This window comes from Mirounga leonina, unplaced genomic scaffold (genome assembly GCF_011800145.1).
Source record: "Mirounga leonina isolate KUSES-001 unplaced genomic scaffold, KU_Mleo_1.0 Mir_154, whole genome shotgun sequence".
Classification (NCBI taxonomy): Eukaryota; Metazoa; Chordata; class Mammalia; order Carnivora; family Phocidae; genus Mirounga; species Mirounga leonina.
The window spans coordinates 31,708,596-31,728,642 of NW_023270389.1; the positions used below are offsets into that span (position 1 = coordinate 31,708,596).

The 20,047-nt window shown below is 34.3% G+C and overlaps 1 protein-coding gene across 1 annotated transcript in view; it reads left to right on the top strand.

The window, feature by feature from the left end:
* LOC118014243 (DENN domain-containing protein 1B) overlaps positions 1 to 20,047 on the top strand; it is a 206,596-nt gene that overhangs the window by 164,009 nt on the left and 22,540 nt on the right. The window contains exon 14 of the mRNA XM_035010393.1: positions 7,470 to 7,595. Within this exon, the coding sequence (XP_034866284.1) occupies positions 7,470 to 7,595 (126 nt within the window). The remainder of the gene's footprint in view (positions 1 to 7,469; positions 7,596 to 20,047) is intronic.

A 20,047-nucleotide genomic window follows, 5' to 3' on the forward strand; every position in this document is an offset into this window, starting at 1 on the left:
TAATATAGAAGCTTACTCTATATTCTGATCTTGCTGAAGAAAATAGCAGTATGATCTATTTGATTTAAATTAGGATTGTTAACACTTCTAAAAACTTAGTTTCATCGTATATATCACACTATTGGAAAATGATTTTTTTATTTTCTGTTATGAGGGTATGTAGAACATATAGTACACTTAAGTATTATTGTACAATTCACTATAGACCCTGGTATGTTATAGGATAGCTACATTTAGTAGAAAGCATATTTAATTACTAAAATATTGAAAATACTTTATCATAAAATAGGGTCATCTAAAATACTATGCGTCTTTTAGTGACACTTCCGAGTATCACATGAAGGAAAGGTTAATGGTTTTATTGTGCAATGAAAAGAAAAGACACAAATTGCTCTGAATCACCAAAAATCATTAAATTAAAAGCCCAAAGACCTGGAGAAAAGCCCCCAAACTCCAACTTTAAGTAAAATTTTAAGATACCTACATTCAAGTGAGTTAATTAATTTTGGAATAAGTTTGGAAAATAGTTGGTTATTTCAGAGAATTTTCTTAAATCAGTTTTTTTAAAAAAAATGAAAGTTGTAAACAAATTTAACTCTTGCAACTGTGTGAATAGTTAATAGATATGTTTAATTCCTTGTATATTTCCTCTAACCTAACATGAAGGTTTAATATGTTAAATTGTGATAATATACGTTATAAAGAAAAAAAAAGGTCCAGAGAATATTGTATTAGTTCCAGGTTTGCCACAGCTCTGCTATAATCCTTGTCGTGTTTAGCAGTAAATAAATTCCCCAGCATTTCTGGAGTGGCCAGGGTAGAAAGATAACCCGAGTTCATTCAAGTTCTAGAGTAAAGAGTTTTTGTTGTTGTTGTTGTTGTTGTTTTGGTTTAATAGAGTAGACTTCAGGAGACAAATACTGCTTTCAGTTTTCTCCTGGAGAAATGCAGTCATGCTCTCTCCTCAATCTCCAGCTGTTAGAATTCAGGCACCTACATGCACATTGCCCCTGCCACATAGCCTTAGCGCAGGGCTTTGTAAATAGTAGGCATTCAGTGAATGGTGGTTGAAGGGAAACGTAACTTGCATTTCTTTTATCTTTTGTAATAGAAGTTGCTTTTAAAGTCCCTCTTTAGAGTTACTTCTTAGGATATTTTACAAGGATATTTTCATCTGACTTTTATAGTAATGAAAAGAAGAAACCTGGATGCATGTTTAACATAGACTTTTTTGGTTGTGAGTTTAACTTCTCTCCTCTCTCTAGAAAGGGAGACCATGTTGTGATGGCAGTCATGGTGTTTCTGCACACGACTTTGGGTGTCTGTGGAAACTCACTATTCTTTTAAGTATTTTCAGAGATGTGATTGTTTGTAACAGGTTTTTTGTTGTTAGTAAGTAAACTATAGATTTTGCTATTTTTTGTACTTTTTTCTTGGTGTGTATTTTTTTTTTTATCTAAACTTTAAATACAAAAGCAAAAGAAAACAAAAAACAAAACTCAAAACCAATGGCTTCCAAACTTTTAGAAGGTCTTTGCTATTTTCTCCCAACTGAATAAGAGAATCTCTCCCTCCCACTGCATTGATCAGGCTTTAGCAGTTCCCTTATGTCTCTGTACTTTTGCCATTTTAAAGTTGATTGATAGTTTGTTACTCTTAGTGATTTTAAGTGCTCATGAAGTTCCTTGGCTTTCTCATGGGTTTTCATTTCCAACTAAATTACCTAGCCTCTCTTTGAATGTCTCTTTTTTTCCTGTATCATCTTAATAGCATTCTTCTCTCTCTTCTTACTGCTAATACACACATATGTACGTACATGCATATATACATATATACTTAAATGTAAAGACCTTGATTTTGGTTTTAAGGATAATTTCCCATTTGTTTCTAGTCCTTTAAGTTCTTGGCTTTTCCACATCCAAGAGATTTTTTGTATGTATGATATTGTGTGCACTGTCACAATAGTGGTTCCCAAATCTTGCTGATATCATAATGATTTTGTGACGTTTTAAATGAATTATGTTCCTAGATCCCATCATAGATATTCTGATCCTGTGAACTAGAGAAATTAATGCAGAAGTGTGACAGGTTGCTTATTTATTTATTTATTCAGTCAGTCAGTCAGTCAGTCATTCCTTCCTTCAAATATTTATCAAGCACCCACTATAATGCCTGTATTATGCTAGGAGCTGAGTGAACAGGAAGATATAATACACTGCTCTCATGGAACTCACATTCCATTCATCTGAACCCAACCACATGGCTGCACCAAGTCATGAGGGATGTTGGAAAATAGTTGGGTCAGTGTAGGTAGGTTGAGCAAGCACCAATCAAAACTTAGAATTTCTATTACTAAAGAAAGGGAGAGTGGATGTTGGTGTCATCTCTGCCATAAGTGGGAGGAGGAGGAATAGCATGTATAAAGGTCCTACTGTGGGGAAGAGGTTGGCAAATTCAAGAAATGGAAAGAAGTCTTGTATAGCTGTAGTGAGATGAACAAAAGAGAGAGTTATGCAAAATGAGGTTGTAGAGATAGGAGATGTGATCATAAAAGATCTGTAGCTCTTGTTAGGGACATTTGGGCTTTATTGGAAATCCATTGGAGATTTTTAGCAGAGGAATAGTGTGATCTACTTTGACTTCTGAACATATCATCTTGGGGTCTGGGTCCTGAAGATAACTGGGTGTAAGGAATGAAGCAGGAAGATCAATTGAGACCATTTGCAGTAGTCTAGGTAGAGATGCTAGTTGCTCGAACTTGATAGTGGCAGGTACGTAGAGAGAAGTGGACAGATTTGAATCTCCATCAGAGGTCTAACTGACAGTGCATGATGATGTATTGCATGTGGGAGATGAGAAAGGCTGAAGTGTTGAGGAGGACCTGCAAGATTCCTTTTTGAGTAACTGGATGAATGGAAGTGACATTGATATTAGAGATGCTTGCCTGGCATTGGGCTTGAGGTGGTGATAAGAGCAGTTTGGTTGTCTTTATTTTATAATGGCCTCTGAAAGGAAAATAGTTAGAACTGACCCTATATTAATTAGGTTTTGATAGGTTATTAAAGCATACAGAGAGACAAGGTAATGATACCCTCCACAAGTGTATCCTGTGCTTTTCATTTGATATGGTTACTGTTTTAATCCTTAAGTAGAAGCTCACTAGAAAATTATATTAAGAGGGTAGGGTTAATTTTATTTCTAAAAAAACCCTGAACATTAGAAGGATTAAAGAAATGTAGGGATTTAGTATCTGATTCATGTGATGACCATAACATGTTTCAAGGGAGAATAAAACATTTTATCTTTGTAACTTTTTTCTAAAGCAGATAATTATTTGAAGCTCTAACTTTCCTAAATGTATGTGGATTCTCAAGTACAGTGTAGTTACACAAAAGGAGGTATTTAAAAACATCAGAGGGGTGTTTTAGGGTTGTGTAGGTTATCTAAATATTATTTCCGGACATTTATTTTTACCTTCTGCTTTTTACCCTGGTGTTGATCTTTGTGATCCTAAAAAGCAAAAATAAAATTTCTGGGTATAGGGTTAATTTATGTTTCCTGAAAAGACACATCTAAAAGTCAAGAGAAAAATCTGCCGCTTCTCTGAAAAACTAAGCTGCTTTAATATACTCTCCCTTGCTAACTCCCGGTTGGCATAATTACTTCATTACTCAGACTGTGCACGTGGCTTGCACTCTTAATTTATACCTGTTTGTTATGTTTACTCCTGTAATTCCCTACTTTTATTCATAGTCACTTCAGTGTTAAGAGGGTAAAAGTGGAGAATTGGTGGTAATATTATTCATGTTGCAGTGAATTCCCACTGTGCTAAACCCAGGTTATAATTCCTCCCTTGGATGGCTGCTTGGAAGCCTGAATTCTCACTGTATGAAAGGAATTTAAACATTTGATAAGAGCCGTGAAATGATGTTTATTTCTGAAGTTCTTTTCATTGTTTAGCTTTTTTTTTTTTTTTGGTCTAATATGCCTAATTAGACTTAAAAAGATTATTTACAGACTAAAGAGTGTCATAATAAAATCAGATGTCAGTTTTGAAGTAGTCTTTAGCCATTGGAGATTGAGGCTTGCTTACTTTCGTAAGAATAAGAAGAGAAAACAGTCAATACTTTTTCAGTGTTGCATAATGGGATTGTGTGATAATAGGCAGGTGACTAAAGTTCCAAATACTCTTCTGAGTTCAGGGTTACATGTGAATATGAACTTCATGATTTTGGGGAAAATGTACATTTATTTCATAACTAAATTTAGAAGTTTGGAAGTTAAAGCAGGAAATGCTATTTCCCAGACCTAGTATTGAAAAAGTACAGAAGAGACATCACCATTTTTATAGATAAAAACTGCTAAAAGCTAATTAGCACTGCAGAGGGCATTGGTAACTGGTGATAATTTACTCAGTGATCTAAAGGACAGGGAAACAGCAAGGTTGATAACAGTCACTTTATATTAAAGTCATATCTTTCTGTCTAAAACTGATTTTAAAAAACTATATTTCATTTTTACAAGCTATTTTTGAGCATTCATTTGTGCATCCAAGAAACACTTAACTCACCTGCCCTCTTGGTCTCTGAAAAATAGGAACAACTTCAGGTCTACTTACTGACGGTCAAAGCCCACCTAGAGTAGGTCAAGGAAAACCTCTTCAAGCAGTTTTTAAAGGTTGAAGTAATGTAGAAATAGGCAAAGGAACAATGTAACCATATTTCTTACCAGGCAATGTTTTAGTCTCACATGTCACATTAGATAGTATGCTTATGTAAAATAGTACTGTTCAATGGAAATGTGAGCCACATACGCAAATTTTAAATTTTCTGGTAGCCACATTGAAAGTAAAAAAATAGGTGAAATTAATTTTCATATATTTTATTTAACCAAATATTCAAAATATTATTTCATTATGAAATCAATATAAAAATTATTAACGAGATATTTTACCTCTTGGGGGGTATTAAGTCTTCAAAATCCAGTGTATTTTGACACTTAGAGCAAACCCCCATTTGGACTAGTCACATTTCAAGTGGCTACTGTACTGGACAACACAGTTGTAGAACAAGTGTTTTCTTTTTCTTTCCTATTTTCTACAGAGCTCCTGAGGGAGCTCAAGTACTACATTGAATTTTGGAGGTGAATGCCCCATATTTACAGTTTGGTTAGGAAGGGCTTGTGGCAATATGATTAATATCCTGGCTAGCTTAAGCAGTACTGAATTCAGCACCTAAGGACTTGGGGTAAAGAAGGCTAAGGAATGGTTTGACTTGCCTCCATTCTCTGTGAGCATGTATTATGATTGTCCTGAGAATACTCAGTTTGTGGAGAACTGAATTGTCAATTTCATGTTTTGTAGAAAAATACACTTTGAGGAATTTTCTTTTGCAAGATGTAAGTAAGGCATGACATTTTAAAATATGTTTTTTGTTTTCTTTCAAAAATAAATTGAAAATAACCCAACCATTTACTTTTTATAATACATGGAAAGACGTATTCCTTCCATCATAAGCTTTTTTTGAGGGGGGCAGTTATTAAATACATGTATTGATATTCATTCCCATTGATTTTCATTAAAGGCATTTGAAGCTTAAAAAATAACATTACTTACAAACTTGAAAATGAAAGACATTAAGTCATAAGATTTGGTTTTGCATCATTTAGCTATATTGTTTGAGTATGTGGGTTACCTAGAAGTGTGCATTTATTGAGTTTAGATTTTAATAATAAAAACTTCCTCTTAAATGAATCCTGATTTTATCAGTGCACTTTGTGGGCTAAATGAATTAGGCTCCAGACTTTTATCCGAATCTGTGGAGCTTGGATATAAATTGAAAAGATCACAGCTATGGGGAGAAGACCTGTACTGCAAAGGCCTTTCTGCACAGATGATGAACGTCATAACTCAATAATTTTTTCAAAACTGTGGTTATAATTGGACCCAATGGGGGTCTCTTTCTTTGATCAGATCACAGTAACTGTGACTTTACACTGGAAAATGTCACTACTGTGAAGGTTTATCACCTGTAGAGCTGGTCTTTCCTCTGATGCTGTGTTCATTTCTCATTAGCATTATTCAAAGTTTAGTTGTTAATTAGGTTGACACTTCAATTACAGTCATCATCTACAGGAGTAGTCAGGGCTGCTTGCATAAAGAAATTTTTAAAAATACCCCTCCTTGTGTCTATATGTAAAGAAGAAATGACATTATTTTATTTTATTATCTGGTAGTTTCATAAGGGTCAGAATATGCTCTTTTAAGGGAACAGTCCAACCACAATTTCTCCATCAGTTTTGTTTTCTTGAAAAAACAATTTTTATGTGACTTCATGTTCCCTGTAAAGCATCACTAAGGAATGTATATGAGCACCAATATTTTTTTAAGTGTAGAGAGTGTAGTTTTCTATAATGTGTGAAAGGAATTGGTCAGGTGAATTAGATAAAAGGAACATATCACATCATTTCGCCTTAAAAAAAATAGTATACATCAGGAGTATGATTATACCTACAGAATACTCATCTAAGTAAGGGCCATTTATAAATAATACGCATTCTCTAAAATACACAGAACCTGAACTTGAAGGACAGATGTGTATGAAAAATGATAACAAATTTAGGTGCCTTGAAAAATTATGCAAACTCCTGAGTAATAAATTTTTCTTTGATTTAAAAACATTATTTTAATCTGATTACTGGTTCATAAGGCAATGACATTGAACTCAAACCCAGCACATTGTGGTGGAAAAAACTGGACAGAACTGGGTTGAAAACTGTCTTCCCATGTATTAGCTGTATAGGGAGGACGAACTGATTCACATTTTTGAGCCCCTGTTTCTTCATTCATAAATGGTAATATGAATGTCTTTCTCAGAAGGCTATGAAAACTAAATGAGACAGTGTATAACATGTGCTTAACATGATATCTCTACTCATGGTAGGTTCTCAATCACTTTAACTTCTCCCCCTCTCTTTTTGTCTAATAATGGTGAAAACTATTCAACAAATGACTAGAAAATTATATGCAAATGAGGCTTCCAAAAATAAAATTAAATGGTAAGTGATCCTGGAGGACCTGTAACAAATAACCTGACACGGAAGAAATGAACGATACCCAACCGGCTTCATCTCAAAACAAGTAGACACACATGTTGTAATTGCTAAAAATCTGCAGAAAAGTGGCTCACAAGCAGTTTACCGTAAAATAATTAAAGCTTATTTATGTCAAGAGGCCTTGGGAAAAAAAGAGAGCATAAACCAATTTGCATTAGCACGTTACTATCGGCTCCTGCTTTCGTTTCAATTAACAGACCAGCAGGTGCTCTCTGCAGTTAAAAAGATAAGCTATCAGGTAGGAGGATGAGTTTTTGGCTGACCTGCAGACATTGTGGTTTGCCTGCTGATTGGGTTCGTACCTCGCTGTACCAATTTCTGAGGTGTTAATTTAACTGTTCCTCTCTGTCATGCAGGTCTCGGCCCTGAAAAATAAACTGAAGAAGCAGTCTACAGCTACGGGTGATGGAGTAGCTAAGGCCTTTCTTAGGGCACAGGCTGCTTTGTTTGGATCCTACAGAGATGCACTGAGATACAAACCTGTAAGCGTTTTATTTCATCCCTATTTTAATTTGCTTTTTTATGGTTCTTTAGAATGGGTCAGAAAAAAGAAACATTTAATATCACACATGAAAAAAGTATCATAAAGGTCTTTTAAAATCCAAAATAATGTGCTTTAAGGCATTGTATTCCTTGACTTTTCCGTTTTCGTTCTTTTAGTAACCTTTAGTTACTATTTCCCACATTCTTTGGCACATCATTTATGTATTGTTCTAAATTGGCTTACCTCTTAACTAATTAATGAATTGTGTGTTAATGCATTTTAATGTAACTACCTGATCTTAAGATCATTGAGAAATTAACTAGAGAGTTGGGTTTTATAGATTAATGCATATAGAAGTGACGGTACAAAGTGAAAATTTAAAAATAGTGGAGCTTGGAAATTTTGCAATATTTGGAAATTTATCATCTTCCTATTCCATAACATTTTTTTGAGTGGGTTTATCTATTTAGCATATGCTAGCTCATTTTGGCATTTCTTTTTTGTTTTAATACCCTAAAAATGATTATTATGTAGAATTGTAGCCAGCCGAGTTTTTAGATAGTCCAAGAAGATATAAATCAAAACATGTTTCTCTCTCTGAATTATTGGTTAAATACGTTAGTCTGATTTTAATGAAAATAATTACACTGCCCTTCCATGACCAGATGAATAAGTTGTAATGGATAAAACATTGAGTTAGTAATAGCAAGACATGCTATCTATAGGAATTCCACTGTTATTAAGCTGTCTAACCTTGACCCATTTCCTCGGTCTCTCTAGACTTTGATCTTCTCATTTGGAAAATGAGAGTTCTTATACTTTACCTGTCTACTTTTCAGAATTGGTGTGTGAACCCTGTCATAAACGATGAAACACTAAACACTTGTGAATGGGGGATATCCTTCCTAAACTGACTTCTCAATTAGTAGTTCGCACCCAATGGCTCTTACATCTCTGAGGAGTTACTAGGAGTCCTTAAATGGATAGGCAGATAAACTGCTGTCTCCGGAGAAGTACATATGTCTAATTTGTCTGCTCATCTTTTTGAAATATGTGTCTATTTTTTAAAGCATTGTAGAAGTCATAATACTGCATATAGTATACGTATGGGGGAATCACATGGGGGAGTCTTTAAAAATTATTGAGAGTCACATGGTCTCATTTATTAAAAGACTGGAAACCAATCATCTATACTAATAATATTGTAAAATCATTTCTGGTTATCAGATTTTTTTAAAACAGGTTGATTTCAAGTTTACAGTATAAGAGGGAAATTTAGAAGTATCAGCTTAAATTTTGCCACATTTAAATAATTTTTAATCTTTGCAGGCTACATTTTTCTTTTCCTTTTTAAATTTGTGAAGGATTTCAGATTTGAGGAAAGCAAATTGAAGAGAAAATTTTCTTAAATCATTTAAATTATCAGTTGAGCAGATAGGGATCTGAGATTTCACTGACTCTGACTTTTTTTTTATCTTCAAAGCCAGATTCCCAATTTCTGCGGGAAAATAAATCATTTCATCAGAAAATATCTTTCCTGATTATCGATCACATCTTATTATAAACTTGTTTGTTAACTTATCTACCTTTTTCCTTTTTATGTTTGGTATTTTCTTTCTTTTTTCTGCTAATTCTTTCGGGAAGTTGAGGGACAGTATTCTTATTCTGTATGTTTTTACATTTCTTTTGACTCAATCTTGAATGAAAGCTTAATTTTTAAAGTATACTAAATATATTTAGACACTTTTTTATTTTCAATGAGTCATTTTTTTTTAAGATTTTATTTATTTATTTGAGAGAGAGAGAATGAGAGAGAGCACATGAGATGGGGGAGGGTCAGAGGGAGAAGCAGACTCCCTGCCGAGCAGGGAGCCCGATGCGGGACTCGATCCAGGGACTCCAGGATCATGACCTGAGCCGAAGGCAGTTGCTTAACCAACTGAGCCACCCAGGCACCCCAACACTTTTTTATTTTCAAAATAGTTTTTAAGGAAAATGATTTCTTTGTTGTGTATAAAATATTTTTGTTGTTGTTTAGGCATTATCTTTGCAAATTACTCTATATTTTAATTTACTCAAAATACATTTACTTTTTGTTTTGTGAACTCTTTTAGACATTTATATAATAGGCATATGTCTTTAATATATTTTCTAATTGTTACAAAAAAAGAGCCATGTTTAGAAGTTACAATTATTTCATGTTTTTTTCTCTTTTGATAAAAATTTCTCAGTAGTATCCTCTAGCTATTAGAGTACAACTGGAAAAAAAAATTACTAAATAACTTTAAAGGAATACGACTTCTTTAACTGGGTATTACTTTTCAAAATTTCATGATTGTTTATATATATATAAAAGCAAACTATTCTTATTACTATGTTATTTCTCTTACACTGCCAAAATTAAACCTGTAGATAAGGCCTGTGACTGGCCTTCAAGGCCCTCACAATGGGCAGGCAGTCTGTCTTTACTTTTTTCCTAAACTCTGACCCCAATTCAGAGAATTCTGCCTGAGGCTTCAAATGTCCCAAGCTTCTCAGGCTTCCAAACATTCCAAATTATTACAAATAATGTTCTTTCTTCCTGGTAGTGCTTTTATCTTTCTTGCTTTTCGTGGCCATTGCCATCTAGTTCCTTCCTGATTCTTGAAGCTGTAGTTTATACTGACCCTTTTTTTCTATGAATTGATTATACTTACTTTCTTTAACACATTTCTTCTCCCTTTTTTTGTATGTTATTTATTATGGTTCTTTTATTATTTTTACTGAAATTCATAATTTATTAGTTGCTATTAAAACAATTATTGACCTTTAAGTACTCACTGGGTACCAGGCACTAATAGCCCCTTTAGATAGGCTATTTACCCTTTTCTTTTTAAGGATGAGGAAAATAATATTCACAGAGTACAAATAACCTCACTAAGGTTCTCCAGCTAGTAAATAGTGGGGCCTGCATTTGTGTTTATTCTCCTGCAGTCCCGCTCTTGTTCCAGTGTGGCATGTTTCTGCTCTCTGTGGTCACCATTACTGTATCTTACTCTCCTTGAGATAAATGTTCTGAACTTACATTTCTTCCAAATGAAGATGCCTGGAAGGCATTCAGTACACACTTAGGAAAGACTGAATGAATGATGCGGTCTTAGGACTTTTCTCAGAAGGAGCACATGGTCTTAGGCATCCCATGGTGTGTATATGAATTGGGGAAATAATTTGTTATTCATGCTACATATTTCCATTTATGGTTTTGTCGACCTGGGGTGACTGCCCGGGCTCATACTGCACCTTCCGACTCCCTCAGTTTTCTGTAGTGTTGCTGGAGAGCCAGCCGGGTGTGGCCTGTGAGGGAAAGCCCTCAGGATGATTTGAATGTCCGTTTTCAAATGCAAATACTAAATACCTATGCTAAATGCTGCCAAAGAGGAACTTCTATTCTAAATTCAGCTTAGAATGTCTGAGCGACAACTCTAAATATGTTGGTAGTCTTCTCAGAGTTCCTCATTTACACCTTCTAAATGACACACTAGCACTATTGACAAATAAATTGTGCCTGCTCTTAATTACAGAGAGAAATATACAATTCCTTAAAGTTGTCGGAAAGTGATTTAAATAAAACAATGGATATTTTGATATTTTGGAGGATTTTAGCCAGCAGCAAGTTAGCTACTTTTTAAGAATTCAAAAATGTGAGATCAAAGTAATGTGCTAACTGGATTGAACAGAGTCTAGAACCAGGCTGCCTCGGTTCAGATCCTCCTCCTGTGACTGACTAGTTGTATGAGTTTGGGCAAATTAATGTCTTAGTGCTTTAGTTTCCTCATGTGTTCTTTAAAAAAGGTAATAATTCTTCTTGGGTTATTTAGAGGATAAAATGAGTTCATAAATGTAAGTTACTTAGAACAGTGTCTGGCATATAATCAATGCTTTATATATTAACTATTATTAAAATGACATTTTAGAAGTACCAAGTTTGGGGGAGGAAAATCCCTTTAACAAACTAAAAGTACCCTCCTCTGATTCCTCAAAAGAAAAACACTGTTATAAACATGAGAATAACTTTTAAGTGATTGTATTAAATAACTAATAAAGGGTCATCAGTTGTACCTCTGTGTATCATTTGTGTCACAAGCTATTAAAAATAAAAAGTCAATTTTTGACCAACAGCTAATGCTAAAGAAATATTTGCCTGAGTTAAAATACTGCTTAATACTTTCAAAGGCATATCCTTGATTCTCTAAGAGCAGAGAAGTAACACTCAGATCTAGTCCTTTGAATACTTGGGTGCTGTCATTTGTTTCAATCACAAGCTTTTCTGGGCAGCTGGGAGGCTTGCTAATGGATAAAAAGTAAATTCCTTTTAAAATAAAGTTTGATTAGTAATCTAGGCCTCTGGCAATTTGGAAGGGTTGTCCTTTTGGATTATATTCCTTTAAACGTTATCGGTAAATAATGTTATATTTTGTGATTAAACTCAGACAATTTAAGCACAGGATTGGCATCCGTAATTTAAGTGGCCATTTACTAAATCTTTGCCTTAGAGTTTCCATTTAACAGATTTGTAACTGTCAACTTGTTAGCGATTTAAAAATCCAAGTTGAAAAAGTACATTTGCTCACCCCTCTTGGTTTTATGGTTACTAAAACATTTTAGGCATCCATTCATCTCATTACCCAAGCTTGAGTATGGACCTTTTGACTTTAGAGATGGTTGTAGCCAAGGAAATATTTGTTGTGTATTTGGCTTCTGATAGAATATGGTTGCTTTTATGGCACTTTCTTTCTGCTCTTTTTTTTTTAACAGAGAAGGAATCTTGCTTAACTGCTATAGCAAAAATGTAAAAATTCTGCACCACTACTATGGGATAGGTAGAGCTAGGGACTCTAATAGTAAGGGTTTCATTTTTATATTACTGGTAATATGTTTCATGAGAATAGAGAGTGTTTTTCTTTAAATTGTGGGAAAGAAAATGTATATTTTTCATAGTATGTATAAAATTAATACATTGCTCTATTAATCTTTTTAAGTGTTTGAATTTAACTAGAGTGCTAGAAACAGCTGTATCTAACTTAGAAAAATCAATTTCTTTCCCCATCTTAGCTTGTTGAATCATAGGCAGATGGAACATTGATAGCTATTTTTATTCAAGACAGATCTAATAACTTTAGGACAAACTCATATAATATGTACAGAGAGTAGATTTTGCTGTAAATAATGATTAAAGTTTATGATTTAAATATAAGCCTTTTTTTCCTCAATAATTTTTAGCAGTAGAAAAAGTGTTGTTTTCATAGTTAATAAACCCTGAGCGTAGACTTATGGTACCTTACACTGGGTACTTGGAAGAAGAATGCTATATAATCTGAAAAATGTTTTAATATTATTTTCTGTGAGAACCTGAATATATTTGACTCTTCCCTTAAGAGAACTGATAACAGAGTATTTAAGAGATTTAAAAATTTAAATATACTGTCATTATGCAGGCATTTTTGCTTGTTTATATTTGTTATATAACAGTGACATTACTATTAGGCCCACCTGTATTAGGGAACTGAATAAGTATTATGTTGATGCTTTGTTTATTATATTTCACATTTTTATGTAGTATCATTCTTCATGACACCTTAATTTTTTTCAATATGAATCCTTACTAAGTCTTATATATCCTTAAAGCATAAAGATCTAGTCTATGTTTAAGTATTTTCTTGTTCTTACAAATTCCTCCTCCAGAAGACAATATAGAACTTGAAAGATACCCATCCTTAAAAACACACTAAACAAAAATACTATCTTAATTCGATGATAATCACTTTGAAACTGAACAGAACAGTAGGGTAGGAAAAACAGCTCCATCTCCTCCATATCTTTTTATTGTCTTAATTATCCTGTAAAAATAATTCAAATATTAACTAGTGGATAACTGAGTGTTTATTGAACATTCAGAATACAAAGTACTATGTTGAATATTATAATAAAAAATGCAGAGATATATAAGGATATAGTCCTAGACCTCAGAAATGCACAGACAAAATCTGTAAAAATAACTTTTCATACAACTTAGAAAATAAATGCTAAAAGAAAGATACAAAAGGCTCTAGGTTTTCAGAGGAAGGAGCATTTACTTCTTTATGTTGAAGTTGGAATCTAAGACTTTGCGAGGTAAATTATGTGTTCTGTCAGGGCCAGATTTATGCCACTGGTGGGCATTTCTAAGTCATTCTTCCGCCACAACTACTTGATGAGTCTTATTTAAATACCATGAGGTACTAATGACACGTAGTTTTCTAGTGCACAGCTCTAATGGTACCTTTTTCCTTCCCACTTATTAGTCATTGATACAAGGGACTTAGTGTGACATTTGTCATTCTGTGGATAATCTTGAACTTGAATCTGCTCTGATGTGTATGTTTTAACAGGTAAATCAAGTATGAACTTCGGTATCTTTACTATTATTAATAGCAAACTACCTAGCAAGCCTCATCATAGAATGCCCAATAGGTTGTTGATTCATTCTTAGTATGTATTTGTTGATTGATGTAATACTTTAATGGCAGGTAATGTTGGCAGTTCCTTTCTGGAAAGTCTGGTTCTCTTCTCTGTAATAAGAACTTCATTCCTACCCTAGTAGAAATTGTATTTTTTCTTACATCCTTTCATGCTCCTTTGTGTGACATTCTATCGAAACAATTTTAGCTTTAGTTCCTTTCTGTTGCCTTATCACTCTTCCATGGAGCAAAAGATTTAGTAGCTTTACCATCATGTTCGATTTTTTTAAACTTATTTTATTTGAATTCAATATTTTTATTATGTTAATCACCATATATTACATCATTAGTTTTTGATGTACTGTTCCATGATTCATTGTTTGCATATAACACCCAGTACTCCATGCAGAACGTGCCCCCTTTAATACCCATCACCAGGCGAACCCATCCCTCCACCCCCCTCCCCTCTAGAACCCTCAGTTTGTTTTTCAGAGTCCATCGTCTCTCATGGTTTGTCTCCCACTCCGATTTCCCCCCTTCATTCTTCCCCTTCTGCTATCTTCTTCTTTTTTTTTTTAACATATAATGTATTACTTGTTTCAGAGGTACAGATCTGTGATTCATCACTCTTACACAATTCACAGCACTCACCATAGCACATACCCTCCCCAGTGTCTATCACACAGCCACCCCATCCCTCCCACCCCCCACCACTCCAGCAACCCTCAGTTTGTTTCCTGAGATTAAGAATTCCTCATATCAGTGAGGTCATATGATACATGTCTTTCTCTGATTGACTTATTTTGCTCAGCATAATACCATGAAGAGTTTTTCTTTTCTACATTTTTATGTTTCTACATGATTATTCTCTGTTTCCACAGAGCTATATACTTCTTTACTTGCTTTTTCTGTCAATGAACAATACAACTTTTAGAAAATAAATTGGATTATAGATGCGCATTTCTCAGTTGCATCAGTCTTTTCCCCTAAATAGAGTGATCATTTTAACCTTAATGCTTGGTTCTTTGCAGATAATTCCTAAATATATATATTAAAGAACCAGGTTTCCAAACTTGAGTTTCTACCTGTGTGCCACCTTTGTCCACATGCCTTCAAGCATCTTGCTTGCCCTAACCATGCCATAATAGACATTGTTGGTGCCCTCACCAGATCCCCTATACTGGCTGGCATCCTTTTCAGAGAAAAACTGCCCTTGGCTAAGTAGGAAGGGCCTTCCCAGGCACCTCCATTCTTCTCCCCACTCCTCCCACCAGGGAAGACCATGCTTAATGACTGACTGCTAAAGGGTGTGAGAAACTGGCCTCTGCTTCAAGATGGGAATAACTCTGCCAGTACATTTGGTGCTTTCTCATAGGTTTAAACTGAGGCTGATTTCCAGGTGAAATCACATTGTTGCTTGGCTTTTTTCTTCTGCCCTATTTTGCTTCCCATAATTCTTACTTCCTGAGAGTTGTCCACCAGCAGATCACTTAAACTAGAATCCTTGTCTCAGGCTCAGCTTAGAATCTGACCAAAGACATATACTAAAATTTATTTTATCAACTTCTTCTTAAATCTGGTTTGTTTCTATATTTCTGGTCTTTAATAAATGGTATCATCCATCTTTTGATCCTCAAGTTTGAAATCCAGAAGTCCTCTTTGACCCCTGCTTGTCCTGTTTCTGCATATCTGTGGTTCTTAAACTTTTTGTCTCTGGATGTCTTTATACTCATAAAAATTATCAAGGGCTTTAAAGAACTTTTGTTTATGTGGCCTATATCTTTCACTATTTACCATATTAGAAATTAAAACTGGAAATATTTTAAATATTTATTACTTAAAAACAATATAAAACTACAGATAAACATGAAACATATTTTTATGAGAAATAACTATTTCTAAACAAAAAATAATAGAAGAATGGCATTGTTTTATATTTTTTCAAAAGTATGTAGCTTAAAAGAGGAGGGCTGGATTCCCATATTGGTTCTGCTTTCAGTCTGTTGCAATATCACCAGTCATGTAGCTTCCATTGGATCTCATGAGAAAATAAAAGTGAAAAGGGCAAATAATGTTTTAGCATTGTTATAAAAATAGTTTTGATGTTGCAGACCCTGTGAAAAGGTCTGAGTCCCTGGACCATGCTTTGAGTACCACTGCTGTACGTCAGTTGCTAAACAGTCCTGTTGATTTTGCAGTAAAATTGTACTTTTACAGATTACATGATATGGAATAAATAAAACACTTCATGTAGTCTTGCATACTCAGAAATTGGATAATTTGGAAGCATAGACTGAGTCTGAATCAGGCTTCTACAACTTACATACTATGTAATCTTGAGCAAGTTACTTAACCCTTCCCCATATTTTAATTTAGTCATGTATAAAGTAAGACAACAGTAAATTTGAGGTTTATGTGAATTAATACATGTAAAGTGCTTAGAACAGTACCTGGCCCATAATAAGCATTATGTAAATACTAGCTATTGTTATTATTAGTGATAGTAATGAATGCCCTATCAGTGTTAGCTAATGGTAGTCATCACTTTTCCTTTCTACTGCCCGGTTCATCTTTTCTTGCCAGATTTGTATTGCACTATTACTTGGTCTGCCTATTTCCGTTATTTCCTCTTGCCTATTAACGTTCCTTTTATTTTTTTTTAAAGATTTTATTTATTAATTTGAGAGAGGGAGAGAGCACGAATGGGGGGAGGGGCAGAGGGTGAGGGAGAAACAGACTCCCCACTTAGCAGGGAGCCTGATGCCGATGCGGGGCTCGATTCCCAGGACCCATGAGATCATAACCTGAACCGAAGGCAGATGCTTAACTGACTGAGCCACCTAGGCCCCCCTTAACTTTGCTTTTAAAACATACAATCTTGTTACTTCATTGAGTGGACATTCTGTGAGCTTCTTGATGTCTTTAAGAAAATAACTTTAGGGCGCCTGGGTGGCTCAGTCGATTAAGCGCCTGCCTTTGGCTCAGGTCATGCTCTCAGGGTCCTGGGATCGAGTCCCATGTTGGGCTCCCTGCTCAGCAGGGAGTCTGCTTCTCCCCCTGCCCTTCTCCCCACTCGCTCTCTCAATCTCTCTCTCTTGCTCACTCTCTCAAATAAATAAAAAAAATAAATAAAACGAATACCTCGCATGAGGTTAAAAAAAAAAAAAAAGAAAAGAACTTTAGAATATAACCTAGGCCTTTTCCAATATGGCTTGACCTACCTTTTATTTCTTCTCTCTGGTACTTTCTGTAATTCATATCCATTAGCCCCTAGGCCTCAACCAATCTTTTATTATCTTCTTCTGGCACTTTCTCTAATGCAAAGCCATCCCAAACACACTACCCACTTTTTGTCTATACCTGCCTCTCTCAAGACTATATTTTCCATGTTTGTTTCAGAAGGCTTCCATTAGTTTTCAAAGCCAGCTCAGGTTTCCTTTGTGAAGCTACTTCCTCTGTGAAGTACCTCTAAATGAAATCTTTTATACTTCAGTAAAATGGGAATTAACTGGGCAACACTGGACATATAGTCACTCTACTTGGAGCAAGAAGAGTTTTTGAAAACCACTCAATCCTAAGCCTGATTTTTAACCAGATCATAAGTAAATCAAGATCCTAAGCAGAGTTCCTTATCATCTATTCAACTTGACTCAGATTTAAAAGAACTCATACTGGGGAGTCATTTATAATTTGTTTGATAGCATACACCCCAGCATGACAATAACTGAGACTCCTGTGTATTAATATGTAAAAATTTAGAGCATTGTTAATCAAGACTTATTTTTCTTTTCCCTGAGAGAAAATTCCAATATGTGTCAGGGCTTTGTCTTTTTTGTTATTATCAGAGACTCTAGCTAAACAGGCTGTGTTAATCATTTGAAGGTTAAGTTCAAAGCTTTTACTACGATTGGTGTTATCAAAACTGGATGGACAGCATATCTGAACTTTCTCTTTACTATTTCTCTTGAAAGATTGAAAGCAGTTGCTAGAAGATTAATGAGGACAGGATTCTGCCAGCATAAGTCACACTGGCTAAAAAAGTTATGCCCAACTCTTAAGAAAGCACAGGTAGACTTTCCTCTCATCCATTTTCCTTCACCTTGCAATTCTCCATCCCCTTGTCCTCCACTCCTTCCAGTCAAAAGAAATGCTTGATTGTATCATAGAAAGTCTAAACTTTTCAGTTGGAGATAGAGCTTTATATTTGAATTAATACTGTTCTGCAGTATTAGTGACGACTTTTGGAAAAATCATAGATGCTAATAAGCTACAACTCACATGTTAGAGAAAAATCTGTCAAATAAAAACTAAAATTATCAGTAGTACCGATCACTTTGTAATAATTGTGGTATAGTTGGGACTGCCATTAAAAACAATGATTTTATTTATTTTTAAAATTTGTTTTTACTTTTGAAAAGAAAATAAGTGATATGGAGCAAAGTTTAGATCACTTGCTACTTTGTTTATTGACTTATAAAACGTTTTTGGGCTCCCAGTGTAACTAGATATGATGCTGATACCTGGGATGCAAAAACAATAGACCTTTCTCTTTAACAGGATTGCCTGTTTGTTGTACCCCCCACCCCAATAGATTCTAAGTTGTAAATTCTATGATAGTGGCAAATATGGTGATTTTTGATTATATAAAATATATTTATATAAATCTAATTTTTAAAATATATAATTTAAAATCATCCTATGGCACTTAAGAATGGCAATAATCAGTATCAAAATGCATAATAGCAGTTTTATTATGAGGTATTGGCTGGTGGCTGGTATTAGGTGACAGCAATTAATAGATTATTGGTTGTCTTCTCTAATAATGTGTTTGAATTTTATTTTCTTCTGTAGCAGTGCTGTTCAAGAAGACTTTTTGATAAATGAAATGTTCTGTATTTGTGTTATCTAATAGTAGCCACTGAACACTTGTGGCAATTGAACATTTCAGATGTGGCTAGTGTATTGAGGAACTAAAATTTTAGTTTTATTTAATTTTAATAAATTTAAATTTAAATTGCAGCATATGACTAATGGCTACTGTTTTGAACAGTGCAGATCCATAGTATCATTAGCTTCCATTAGCCAGTGGTAACAGTTGAATTACTGTTAGATTATTAGTCTCATTTTATTCATGCAGGAGCCAATTTTCAGAATTTTATTTATAGATACCTGTAATCAAGGCATTGACTTGTCCTTAAAATTAAATTAAATTAATATTTTTTCAAAGTTCTATTAGAAGGTGAGCTTTTTTCCTTTTTACTGCCAACATAGAGATGGCTACAAGATTCATTATAAGGAGTGAATCATTGTCACTTATCTCAGTTTTCATTTGGATCATATTATCTCATATTCATTTGGATCACTTATCTTCACATGTATTGAATGGGCAAGAGGACCATTCAGGCTACTGAGGGAAGTAGCAGGTGGTAGGGATCAGCCACTGAGTGACAATTGTCTGATGTCATGTATGGGAATAAATGGAATGAGTCGAATCTCTATTCAGAATTTAAGTTCCTGATAATTTGGAGGAGGAGCAAGCTAATGGAGCATAAGCTACCAAAAGACACTTGCAAAGTTATGGTTACTTAAAAAATAGGATAAATTAAGGCAGATACAAAGTGGGACTTACTCTAGAAGGTATATCAGAATTGTATGTGAAATGACGAAGAGAATGTTATTGTAAGAACTTTTAATTAATTTAAAAAGAAATTAATGATCAAATATAAATAGCAAAAAAATGCAGCAATTTTTATAGCAAGAATATTTTCTAATTAGGATAAAACTGCAGTTGACTTTTTTCAGCTATGCATACTCTTTTTAATACTCATAATTCAATCTAATAATATTAAACCTTTGTTTTTAGGAGATTCATTCTTACTTTGAGGAAGTGAAAGTGAGCAGTTTTAAGACCCCAGGGATCCTTGATTAGGAAGCTCTAGTAGAAGCTTGTCAGTAGAGGAATATTTCTCTGAGG